Raw genomic sequence first — 13,295 nt, forward strand, 5'->3', positions numbered from 1 at the left:
AAAAGTAGCGGCAAAAAGAGAGAATGAGATGCAATATCCTTCTCAATAAGACCAAATATGGAAATTATTATTATGTTGTGTCTCTTGCAAAGCGCTTCAGAAAGCAGTTACAAACAACGTTTGATTGATTGAAGTGGTTAATACTCAGTACCCCTCCCCTACCTCTGTGACCCCTCCCTTACCTCCATGACCCCTCCCCTACCACCATGACCCCTCCCCTACCTCTGTGACCCCTCCCTTACCTCCATGACCCCTCCCCTTACCTCCGTGAGCCCTCCCCTACCTCTGTGACCCCTCCCTTACCTCCATGACCCCTCCCTTACCTCCATGACCCCTCCCTTACCTCCATGACCCCTCCCCTACCTCCATGACCCCTCCCTTACCTCCATGAGCCCTCCCCTACCTCCATGACCCCTCCCCTACCTCCATGACCCCTCCCCTACCTCCATGACCCCTCCCCTACCTCCATGACCCCTCCCCTACCTCCATGACCCCTCCCCTACCTCCATGACCCCTCCCCTACCTCCATGACCCTTCCCCTACCTCCATGACCCCTCTCCTACCTCCATGACCCCTCCCCTACCTCCATGACCCCTCCCCTACCACCATGACCCCTCTCCTACCACCATGACCCCTCCCCTACCTCCATGACCCCTCCCCTATCTCCATGACCCCTCCCCTACCTCCATGACCCCTCTCCTACCACCATGACCCCTCCCCTACCTCTATGACCCCTCCCCTACCTCCATGACCCCTCCCCTACCTCCATGACCCCTCTCCTACCACCATGACCCCTCCCCTACCTCCATGACCCCTCCCCTACCTCCATGACCCCTCCCCTACCTCCATGACCCCTCTCCTACCACCATGACCCCTCCCCTACCTATATGACCCCTAGCCCGGCTGAGTAACCCTGGCTCATGACAGAGGATGGCTTGGAGGAGAGCTGGTGAAGACCAGGAGAGGAGGAACAGGGCAGGTTCGTTAAGACTGCATTAGACAAAGGATTTCCACCGCACACCAAACATTAAACTGATTTAACGCCTGATTTAGGGTCCTCGGGGGGCTGGCCGGAGCGATCCGCCAATAGACGAGAATTTGATACTCTCGCCTGCTGGGGATTTATAGGAAACAGGAGCGTGGGTTTATGGTTCCTGGCTAACTAATGCACGGAGAGTAGATCTGTAGATTATAGAACGGAATGGATTTCTCCTAATTAACTGGTTGGCAGGCCGAGGATGGCGTGTTCCTTCTAAATGTGCTTTTGTTTTGTGCATTCTTCTTTTCTTCTCTTCACACTTCACTTTTGTATACTGTACATGTCGGCCTTTTTCGTTATGATCCCAAACGTGTACTGTTTATGCTAAATACATCTCCGGAAACAGCGCTTCTATAACTCTATGTGTTGTTGGATATTAAACTATGAATAACAAAAGTGTGATAGAGAGATGTAATACTAGATGGACTTTAGTTGCGGCAATTCCCACAATAATACACCAACCTCTCTTTGTATAAATATATTTGTATAGCGTTATAATGCAAGTTAAAGTTAGGTTGCCAAAAGTTGTCCTAAGACTGGAGCTAAGGCTTGATCACTCAAGCTTCAAGCACCAGCAGTATCCTGATCCTTATAATGGAGCCTTGTAGATGGGACTAGATGGGACCAGTTAGGACCAGTTTGGACGCCTGCTTCAGGGTCATCAGAGGTGTCGTCCACTATTGGCGATCTGACCAATCAGAAGCTTCAGACTTCGTAGCCAATCGCCATGCTTACGTGTGGCAATATGGGTGGCGCGTGATATAAATGGCTGACAATGTAGTCAAAGAATCACTAAAACACAGTTCACTGTACACTGATGCATTCCTCGGTTGCCAAGGCGATTCGGCGGCCGATAAAGGGTCTCGCTGAGCTTCTTAAGCAATATGACAGTTACGTGGGTACAATGGAGGTGGAGGAAAACATCTGGGGTCTCATTTATAAAACTGTGCGTGGGATCGTTACTAAAGATGTGCGTACGCCCAGAAGCCAAGTTTTGTGTGCGCCAAAAAATATTCCGATTTATAAAACCCTGCGTACGCACACCGGACGCAATCTTTATAAATCACAGAGTGCCTACAAGTGTGCGCAGCTGAATCAGCTACACGTTCCGCCCTGTACACGCCCCTTTTTAACCATAAATGGTCAATGCAAATGACCTCATGAATTCGATCTGCATATAAAACAGACTCAGATGCAAGTATTATGTCTTGTCGGAAACAATGGCAGAAGTACTGAGAAAAGCAAAAAAGCGAAATTTCACAGAGGTTGAAGTGGAGACACTTGTGGGTGAGATGGAGGCCCGAAAGGTAGTTTTGCTCGGCGGTCACGGGATTGGGATCGCCAACAACAAAAAGCAGAGTGAGTGGCAACATGTTGCTGCAGCAGTGAACTCTGTCAGTAGCACGGAGCGCACAGTCCCAGAATTAAAAAATAAGTGGTCTGACATAGAGTTACATATTTGTATGTAGCCTACCAATAAATTGTTATGGTCCCTAAATACCCTCTCCCTCCGAATCCTGCCATTTGCATGTTCCGCCAGAAGTGCCATATAGTGCAGCATTACCACGGCGCTCACCTATGTATTTATAGGGTTACGGTAATAAGACTGACCGAGAACACCTTGGATAATCAGTTTGTAATCACCCACGTAAAATGTTCTTGAACATAACCCCTTTTAAATGCGTGATTTGTCATGAAAAGCATCAAGAGTAACGGACAACGTTTGTGATGAGGAGTGTTGCTTGGTTTTCCACACTTGGGATTTAATTGACATTTGATTATGTGTTTACAGTGTCACATAAAATATTATGTTATTGACACATGTTGGACAGATGCTTTATTCCATGCAGTCGCGCCGTCAGTGGACAGTATGGAGTGACGGGATTAAATATAGAGAATTTTTTTTTATTTCTGTTCTAAGGAGATGTTTCTGGAGTAATAACTGAGAAATAACGCAGTTGATTTAAATTATTCTGATTAGGATTTAACGCATGATACGGGTTGAAATTAAATGTATGAAGGGCGATGATAAAACATAATCGTTCTTCTCACTCTACAATTGTTCGGTCTGACTTCAGTTCACCACCACACCATCTGTGTCGCCAATTTTCCTTTTCCTCTGACCCATGCGTACGCATGGGTCAGAGTTTGCTTAGGGTTGCAGACATTTTCCCGTCAAGTTGGTTTTTTATAGATCACAACCTTGGAGTGGAAAGTCACGTACGCCAATTTCAGCCCCGTTTTGTGCGTACGCAATGGTTATAAATGAGACCCCTGGGCTTTGTTCAATTTGTTCCACCTGTTCCTTCATTCCTTATTCCCTATATAGTGAACTCTACATAGCACACGATTCAGGGAAAAGTATAAAAGGAATGATAAGTACAAGACGTGACTTGTATTGGCCACATAAACAAGCCATCACGAGCTAGATGCCACCCTGTGACAGCTCATTTAAAGTACCTAGATGTACCTTGATTCATCTCAATTGGGCGGATTTGACAACATGAAAACCGCTATACATCATGTAAGGAAGTGTGGAAGCAGTTGTACTCTCATTTAACGGTGCATCAAGGGTACTAGGTAGTGCACTACACATGGATCCAGAATTGTACCCTTCCATTTCAGCCAACAAAAAAAAAACAGCGAAACTTAAAAACGTAGTACATCGTGCACTATTAGTGGACCAATTCAAACCCAAAGTAAAAGCCCCCCAGGTGTGAGGTCACCTGTCTTTGGCTCCACAGAGAAGTAGGGCTCCCCCTGCAGGATGGAGTACAGCAGCCGGGCGTTGTTCCCCTGCTGGGGGTCGTCGGCGTCCGTGGCCGTCACCCTGGCCACTGTGGTCCCTGGAGGGCAGGGGGAGATGAGGGTGGGTGGTGGGGGGGTGGATGGGAGGACCGGGAGAGACATGGGGGTTAGCTTTGTCCCACGTTCCCTCCCCTCTCCCCTCAGGCCCAACAAAGTGATGACGCCTCGCTATCCCCACTGGGCCTTTCTGGCTATGGCTCTGAGGTGGGGGGAGAGATTGTGGGGGGGCAGGTGAGACAACCCCTCCACTCCTGCTGTGACATTTATCTCTTTCTCCATTTGCGCTCTTCTTCTCCTTCTCTCTCTCTCTCTCTCTCTCTCCCTCAGTCTCTCTGTTTCTCTCTATCTCCCTCTGTCTCTCTCCATCTGTCTCTCTCCATCTCTCTCTCCCCCTCTCTTTCTATCTCCGTCTCTTAGAATGCCCCCCACTATGTTTGTGTCTCTATGTCTCGCTCTATCACTCCTGTTGAGTTCAACCTTCCTCTTTGTCTCTGACTGCTTCTTTTCTTGGCTGACTCTCTCTCTCTCTCTCTCTCTCTCTCTCTCTCTCTCTCTCTCTCTCTCTCTCTCTCTCTCTCTCTCTCTCTCTCTCTCTCTCTCTCTCTCTCTCTCTCTCTCTCTCTCTCTCTCTCTCTCTCTCTCTCTCTCTCTGTGTGTATGTGTCCCTCTATCTATGTATGTCTCTATGTCACTCTCTGTGTGTCTCTCCCTCTCCCTCTTTGTCTTTCTATCTATGCACGTGTCTCACTGTTTCTATCCCTCTCTATTGTGTGTGTGTTTGTGTTTGTGTGTGTCCCTCTCTCATTGTCACACTCTGTGTCTCTTTCTCCAACCTCCTCTGTGTGTACTTCTCTCCTCGTCTCACTCTCCGCCCATCTCTGTCTGTGTGCCTGCTCGGCTCTCTCTCCCTTCTCCGCTCGTCCACTCTGCTAATCCTTCTTTGTGTGTGTGTGTGTGTGTGTGTGTGTGTGTGTGTGTGTGTGTGTGTGTGTGTGTGTGTGTGTGTGTGTGTGTGTGTGTGTGTGTGTGTGTGTGTCTCTCGCTCTCCGCCTTGATCGCCCGTGTGGAGCGCTCCGACTACCACTTAGCACTCTCTCTCGGTTTGGTCGAGCGAGCTACACTGCTGCAGCACATCTCTTTGCTCTGCATTCGGTCTCTCTCTCTCTCTCGCGCGCGCACACGCACACACACACACACACACACACACACACACACACACACACACACACACACGCTGAACCATTCCCCTCTCGCCCCTTTTCAAGTCAAATGCATTATGATTTATTACGAGAGTGATATTATACTCCAAAAGTAGATTACATATAAAAATGAAATGGTAATGGTTTGGTTGTGAAAGGGCAGTGGATTTAATAACATTATTTGGGCCTAATAAAATGTAAAGGCACCCAGAACTATGATAAAGAAAGCAATACCTTGAACTTCCTGCCAGATAGACACACCAGCCCTTCCAGTAGACGCTGTTCACGTTTTATGGTTCAGCAGTTGAAGATAACTTTGGTTATTTTCTCTTAAAATGGCTGTCGTTGCAGAGTAGCTAACAGAGCCAAACCTTTGTTTTTGCAAAAGAGCTTTGCCTTTCAGAAGAATCTACTTTCAAGATTTAAGTTATTATAAAGATGACAACCAGGCCTTCCACTCCTGTGAATTGGATTGTAACATTATATTTGGTATCGATAAAAAATACATTATAGTTATTAAAACCAAAAGGCTTCATGTTATACACCATATACTTTATTTCTTGAGATAAAATAAAATGCACTTTATAAATCCCAGATCAGAATTCATTGTTAGCATCTTTACCGTCTTTCACACATTAAGTACTCGCTATTCCACCTTCACATAAAGTGACGTGTACATAGTCTGTACCCCCTAACCCTCCCTCCAGGCTCTGTGACCTGGGAGTGCACCCCTGCCCCCTAACCCTACCTCCAGGCTCTGTGACCTAGGAGTGCACCCCTACCCCCTAACCCTCCCTCCAGGCTCTGTGACCTGGGAGTGCACCCCTGCCCCCTAACCCTACCTCCAGGCTCTGTGACCTAGGAGTGCACCCCTACCCCCTAACCCTCTCTCCAGGACCCTTGACCCGGGCGTGCACCCCTACCCCTTAACCCTCCCTCCAGGACCCTTGGGAGGGCCCCCCTACCTTTGGGGCTCATCTCGGGGATGCTGCAGACGTAGGGCTCCTCCTGGAACAGCGGGGGGTTGTCGTTGATGTCCTGGACCTGGATGATGAACTCGGACTGGGGCTCCACTGGCTCCTGGGTGCCCCGTTCGATGGCCTGCGCCTGGAGCACGTAGAAGGCCTTCTCCTCGCGGTCCAGCTTGCGGCACGTGCGGATCTCGCCCGAGTACTCGTCGATCTCGAAGGCGTCGCCAGCTCCCTCTCCCGACAGGATGTAGCGGATGCTGTAGCCCCAGCGGCTGTAGTCCGACTCCAGCTGGGGGGGGGGGACGCACCGGGGGAGACGTGATTTGGGGTTAGTTGTTGTTGTTATTATGGGGTATATTACACTAAGTTAATACAGGGTGTGTGCCAATGGCGGTCAATGTTTGAATTTCAATTGAATTGATTTACCGGTAATTTAATTTTGAAAAATAACAAGCTGTCCTGAATAGAAAATTTGATTGAAATTTTGAAAATCTTCACACAGAGACCAATTAAAATAAACTGATCATAATCAATACTTCAGTTGGTAACACACTACCTCTAAAAGTACAACTTCGCTATTTCTTCATATGTAAAAAAATAACAATAACAATACATTTATTGGACATAGATGACTTTGTCATGTCGTAACTGCTCATTCGACAGAGCTTCCATGCCCTTATATGGCACACGTGATCTTAAAACACCTCAGACCCCCTCCGGCCCCCTCAGACCCCTTCAAACCTCCTTAAACACCCTCAAACCGCCTCAAACCTCCTCAGACCCCCTCAAACCTCCTCAGACCCCCTCAGACCCCCTCAGACCCCCTCAGGGTCCCTCCTCAGACCCCCTCAGATGGACTAGCCGGCGAGCCATACCTTGCCGATGACGCGCGGCGTGGGGTCCTCCTCCAGGACCACCAGCTGGCTCCACACCCACCCTCGCCTCAGACGCCGAGGGGCCTGCCTCTGCTGTCCCGGGTCCCGGGTCACGCCGGCGCTGGACACGGACACAGCCAGCAGGGCCAGCAGGGCCACCAGGACCCCGGGGGCGGGCATGCGTCGAGGGCGCCAGGCCCCTGTCTTCGGAGATTGTGCTGCCGACGGCAGCGGTGGTGTTCCACCCCCAGCCCCCATGGTACGGACCGGGAGAGAGAGAGGGGCCTGGCGGGGGGGAGGTTGTCAGAGGGGGCGCTCCGGGTCCATGTTGACCATGTCTTATTCAACAGCTGGGGGGGCTCATGGCCGAGGCTTCCACTGCAGAACCAGCTGCTGCTGTCTCACTGGACCGGAGACCCGGGCTGCCCGCCTCTCTGTGGAGCAGGACGGGTTGGCTGATATCATGGTTCAATACAAGAACGCAACGTTCCTACACATTTTCTGTATCTTTTTATATTATGTTGTGATAACATTCAGAATAATATTTCAGTCGTAAAAATTACATAAAAGAACATTCTGTGATATTTCAGTAATGGAATTATAGTTTGATTAAAGAAATTATGTTTTTCCATATTTAATAGAGCAGAGTGACCTTGATTTTCACAGAATGACATTTTCTATCAGGTGTATTCTCAAATGAATGATTCTAGAATGTTAATGGTTAGACAAAGCCTGCGTACACATGTTGAATGACCGCAGTGGTAATAGTCTTTTAAAAGTACACCATTATATATATATCTTCAATCCTATTTGCTATTTTGAACTACTTGTAAGAAGCTAAATGGCATTTAGTTGTCTAGGACTTGCATTTGTGCAATGACAATAAAGTTTAATCTCATCTCATAATCTGTTTTTAATGTTTAGAAAGACATCACCACAGATATCATAACAGAATATCGGATTTACTCGTGCATAGGTTAATTGATTAAAAGAAAGTGCAGCCGACGGATTCTCCTACTTGTTTAACAAATCTATCATAATGCAATCTTCCCCTCCTTCCCAAAAGAGTCTTCCAACTGCTCTGGAAAAGAACCATGACTATAAAACCCCAACACTCTGGTGTACCCAGCGATTAAGCACCAAGTGGTCCTTTCAACCGTGAGAGACAGCGAGAGGGAGAGAGCCTCATGAGGAAAATGTCCAGCAGTCATCTCTGTTGGACTCCTTCAGAGAACGGGGAGGGAAGAAAGAAACAAGCTTTCCCTTTTTTTTTCCGGATCGTCTAAAAATTCTTCCTGGGAGGCTGAAAATAACCCGGCGTCACGGCGTGATAAGGCTGCTCATTGTGTTGCGTTTCCATGGCTGGCTAGCATCATTCCTGACGCACAACGCTCGCTCACTCTCTCTCCGGCTGGTTAATAAGCATCGCTAATTAGATCTACGTCTTCCGAGAATTGGAAAACAGAGGAGGGGGGAAAAGAAACTATTTTGAATCAATGCGGCAATTATACTGCACCCCAAGAAGAGGATTTAAAGACTGTTTGGAGTTTAGAAAGTCAACACAACAGCTCCTGCGTGACTGATATATTACCCACCGATTCATAGTAAAGTAGTACTGCTGGGACTACCGATGCACCATTTCGTTACACCCACCTCTTACCTTAGAAACGTGAATACTCTTGTTTGTTGAGTTGAATCTTTCCAACTACTGTTGGAAAGATTCAACTCAACAAACAAAGTGGATGCCAATGGCCACCGGCTCATGGATGTAAGGGTACCGCCTGACCTTCTGTTTATCGGCAGTTAGTATGAATTCATTATTTAGTTTGCAGGATCGATAAAGCAGAGAAAATAGAAGAAACAAGCAGCTTTTCTTGGGTCCTTCCATGGCAACCGCAGCGATTCAGAGTCAGCCCTGCGCAAACAACGGTGTCATCGGTATAGAAAGCAAAAAATCACACCTCTGTCTCGCCCGCCAGCTGTGACTTAGCAACCGCCAGCTGTGTTTACGAGACTAATAACTACTTTGAGTCTTTGTTTTTAATTAGAAGCTTAACTCTTTCTTCCCAAAAAGCAGCCCTGTGTTGCAGCACTGCGTAGGTCTGTGGAGGCTGGCTTTAACATCTGTTTCTTTCCAAAGATGGCATATGTAGTTTCATACTCTTAACATATAACAAGGAGTGGAGTGGTGGCCACAGACATTTAGCTAGAAATAAGGGACCCTTCTTCTATTTGTGTCACATATTAAACTGAATGGTGGATAGTGAGCTTATTAAAACGTTGAAGAAAGTGCGTTAATCATTAAAACCAGCCTGAATATTTTGGTGCAGAGAGAATACGCAAAATCTTGGAGGGAATCCACTGGGATAATTCCACGTAATGAAACGGACTAGTACGTGATTACAGGCGAAAAGGGGTTGTCTTTAGACATGGGAGATGCAGAATTCAATCCTAGGGTTAGGATTAAAAAACATGAGGTTGTCAACACTTATTTGGAATAAATTTGTCCATACAAATCCAAATATCAGCTCCCATTTTTTTAATCTAAACTGGTTCTGAACTGGTGGACTGTGGATGTGCAAATGTGTACGTTTGTGCGCGTGTATATGTGTGCGTGCGTGTGCGTGTGTGGCTGAACATTCTCGTGCATTCTCTCCCCTCGTATCCACCTGCGCCTCGGAGTGACATTCTAATCAGTGACCAGCGAATCGTTGTTGAGTTGTTACGTCCGTGGTTCTCGGGCGTCTGCCAAGCGGGCGCTTAAAGACTGCCGCAAACAGCGAGCGTCATGCACTCTGACAACGCCACTTATAACCACAGCCCTCCTGCTGCCAATTGTTCACCGTCTCCAGCAAGGGAGGGTGGCGGGGGGGGGGGGGGTGAAGTGGCCGTTGCTGGGGCCCTGTAGCGCCTTGGACAGCATCCAGTCTGATCAGGACAGGAGCAACCTGGACGATCCTTGAGTTATAGACGCTCCGAGTAGCGGATTGAGGTACCGATCCGCCACCAACGACTCATCAATGAGTGATAAACCTGAGGGTCAATGGGGCAGCAACATAGTACCCAGGCCTGGCCGAAGCAGTACCAACGCTCGCCGAAGGGAGAAGGGTGACAGAGTATAAGTCAATGGTTAGAGCTTTGATTGATGACGCAGGACAATGTATGTGGCTTCCTTATTTTTGGCCACATTTGACGTATTTGCGAATGTCCCAGAGACTAACCTTGTTCCATAAAGGTTTGATTCACATCAATAGACCTAAGGTTTGATTCCATCCATGTACCAACAGTCTTACTGATAAGACCGTTGAGCTTCCGATACACTGTGTGAAATCCTGACGATTCTCCGGCCTTAAAAATCCAAGAAGGACACGACAAGACAGCCCCCATACGGTGACATTTGTGTCTTCATAGTAACCATCTGCCCGGTGAAATCAATCATTCTATGACCGCAGTGACGGTGGGTTTATGCCGCAGTTAAAGGTAAATATAGCCCAGCTGCTGGCGCTGATGAGAAGCAGGTGTGTGAGACCACCAAGGTGGTCACCTTCGTTTTCTGGAACCTTCTACCAGGTTCAGGTAGACGAGGAGAGAGAGAGGGAAAGTGAAACAGAGGAAGGAGAGAATGTGAGAGAGAGAAGAAAAAAAGTGGGAGAAACAGAGACAGGAGAGCGAAATATAGAGTAATAGATAGGAGACAGGAAGGGGGAGAGACAGAAAAGGGAGAGAGTGAGAGAGAGCGGATGAAGGAAGTGGTAAAGTGAGAGATAAGAGAGTGAGGATAAAGGACATGGGAGTCACAGATTAAGAGATGAGAAAGGAAGTTGGAGAGATGGATAAAAGAGAGAGAGCGAGAGCAAGAGAGGGAGAGGGAGAGGGAGAGGGGGAGAGAGAGAGAGAGAGAGAGAATGGAAGGCAGGGAAACAGATAAAGGAGAGAGTGAGAGACAGCTCACAGTCATGTATCATCTCTACCAGGCCTTCCTCAGATGTCCCAGAGACCTCAGGTTGCCTGTGTACACTCTCCCTCACTTACTTCAGCTCTCCACCAGTCCCCTTCCTCCTCCTCCCTCCCTCCCCTCCTCATCCTCTCCTAAACCCATCTCGCAGCTAATGGGGATACTTTAGGGTCCCTTCAAATCAGAAAATTCCTTTCAGCCACAATCCAGTGACTAACCTTCTGTTCAGGGCTGTGTCTATGGACTGGCTTGGGGGGGGGGCGGGGGGGGGGGGGGGGGGGGGCATATGACCCAGCAAAAATGTAAGCTGCCACCAAGTGCTACCGCAATGGCATAAAGATGTACGTGTGCATTTTCCTTTTACTTGTCTTTGTTAGTCTGCGCCACTCCTAGGCCCCCTTTCTAAATGAGTCTAGACACACCACTGGGTCAGTTAAACATCACCCTCAGCCACAACCCAGCCACCGTTTTCTCTTACTAGCCAGCAGGGGACTTTGTAAAACAGCCATGACCAACCCACCATTGACACCCACCTGTTGTCTCCCTAAATTAAAGCTCTCGTCGGGCATCGAGGTGCATAGTGCCAAGCTACTTAGGAAACGCTGGTTGCTAAAATGTAGCAGTTAGCCTAACAGTCATGGTAATAGTGGAGTAGCCCTTTTGTTTCGGCGTATTTTAGTATTTGAGTGGAACTAATGGAAACTTCACCGCAATCATTACCAAAGCCGTTTTTTTTTTTTTATAGAACAAACAACAGCAGCATAAAATCTACCCTCTCCAGGAAAACGTTAGTGTGTGAAAAAATCAATGCAGTAATTTGGACTATAGTAGCCAAACAAGCATGTTTTCAAGATGGCAGAGGTCAGTCTTACAGGGTTGTTTTCGATGCTCAAATTTCTGTTTTTATCGGAGTTAGGATAAATTATGTTGTTCGAATATAAATATATATGAAAGTTAGGATTTCCTAAAAGATGTTCAGTAAGGATTCTGTTTAGAAAAAGCAAAAAACATTTATATCTATTTTATTGTTGCATATCACAAAATACAGATATTTCTTTCCCAACGTCTTCAAGTCCCACTGAATACCATACAGCCTAGTGCACTCACACTGAACTAGAGACTGAACCACAAAACTAGACATTTGTTTTCATGGCTTCATGACTCAATGGGAACAGAAGTTTTCTTCTGTGAACATGTGCTGAGAGCTTGTACCAAGGCTGTCATCATTCATTGTCAATTACTGTAGAAACATGGTTTCAGAAAAAAAGGTACAGAAGCCTTGCACTTTGCCACAAGATTACTCTCCCTGCTTTAAAGCTAACGGTAACCTTGGAAGACTCTGCCAAACTCAAGGACTTCCATGTTTTCGTATTCCTTTTGAAAATAAGCAACCAATGCTAGTGAAGACCAGAAGTCAGGGATAAAGCATGACGCTGTGTTGCTACTGAATGAATAAATGATTCCCAAGAATACCTCCTTCCCTCCCGAAAAGGGCTTTAATAGAATGGTTTGCATTAGAAACTGGAGCTTTACCGGTCATCACTAAATGCTTAGAGGTCAGTCAGTCACCCTGGAAAGATATATACATTAAGCCCATGGAAACTTAGACATTAAGAAAGTCACTAAGGGGGGCCTTGGTTTGTCTCTAGCTCCGAGCCCTTTGCTCTCAGAAAGGAGAACGCTACACTTGGATGTGTGTTTGTGCGCGTGTGTGCACTTTAAACGTGGCTCTATCATTATTCAAGATGTGCGATTGCTCCACTGGTTTACCTCCGGCCTTTGAACAAGCATTATTAAGCCGAGAACAAATTAACAATTTAAATTGAAGGACGCACTGCTTTCGTAGGCGAAGCAGGAGTCTCCGAACCCACCTGTACAAGTTGCGCGCTTACGTCTGCCAAGCTGGTCGTCACCCCTTCGCTGCCAAGCGGCCTCATCGCCAGGAACGAGCAAAAACACAATCTGTTAAGGTCTGTTTCTCGAATGTACTCTCGCTAGACGCCCCTGAAACCATAGAGCACAGTCCTGTCACGGCGACAGTTGGAACAAAAATGCATAGTTCTCCGGGTGTGTAATGCCCCTCCACTCAAGACGACCCCTCAACCCCTCTTTTTGTCGTCCTCTTCTTCTTCGTCTGCTTTTCCTCCTCCAGAACCCCCCGCCCCCACCACCATCAGCCCCCTCACCCCTGGTCAAACTTCCTGGTGGAGAACAAACAGTGGATCTATTGTCTGGCCGGCGTCGTCCAGCATTGGCCTGAACACTCCGGGCCTTCATAGCCATGCTAATGTTCCAACCCCCTTCGAGGTACAAACGCATTTCTATCTATGTCTTACACCACCACCACCACCACCACCACCGCTACCACCCAACCAAGCACCACCACCGAAGCCCCCTTTGTGAAACAATCCCTGGCTTATTGGAGTGTAGTCGGGGAGACGTGACAGG

At 47.6% G+C, this 13,295-nt stretch overlaps 1 protein-coding gene across 1 annotated transcript in view; it reads right to left on the bottom strand.

Annotated features, from left to right (window-relative positions):
• Positions 1 to 12,959, bottom strand: part of cdh19 (cadherin 19, type 2) — a gene marked incomplete in the record, with an annotated part of 20,467 nt that extends 7,508 nt beyond the window's left edge. The window contains 4 exon segments of the mRNA XM_030349591.1: positions 3,766 to 3,885; positions 6,012 to 6,306; positions 6,893 to 7,326; positions 12,719 to 12,959. Of these exon segments, the coding sequence (XP_030205451.1) occupies positions 3,766 to 3,885; positions 6,012 to 6,306; positions 6,893 to 7,150 (673 nt within the window).
• Between the last annotated feature and the right edge of the window lie 336 nt (positions 12,960 to 13,295).

The sequence above is a fragment of the Gadus morhua genome, chromosome 23 (assembly GCF_902167405.1).
Source record: "Gadus morhua chromosome 23, gadMor3.0, whole genome shotgun sequence".
In the NCBI taxonomy this organism is placed as follows: Eukaryota; Metazoa; Chordata; class Actinopteri; order Gadiformes; family Gadidae; genus Gadus; species Gadus morhua.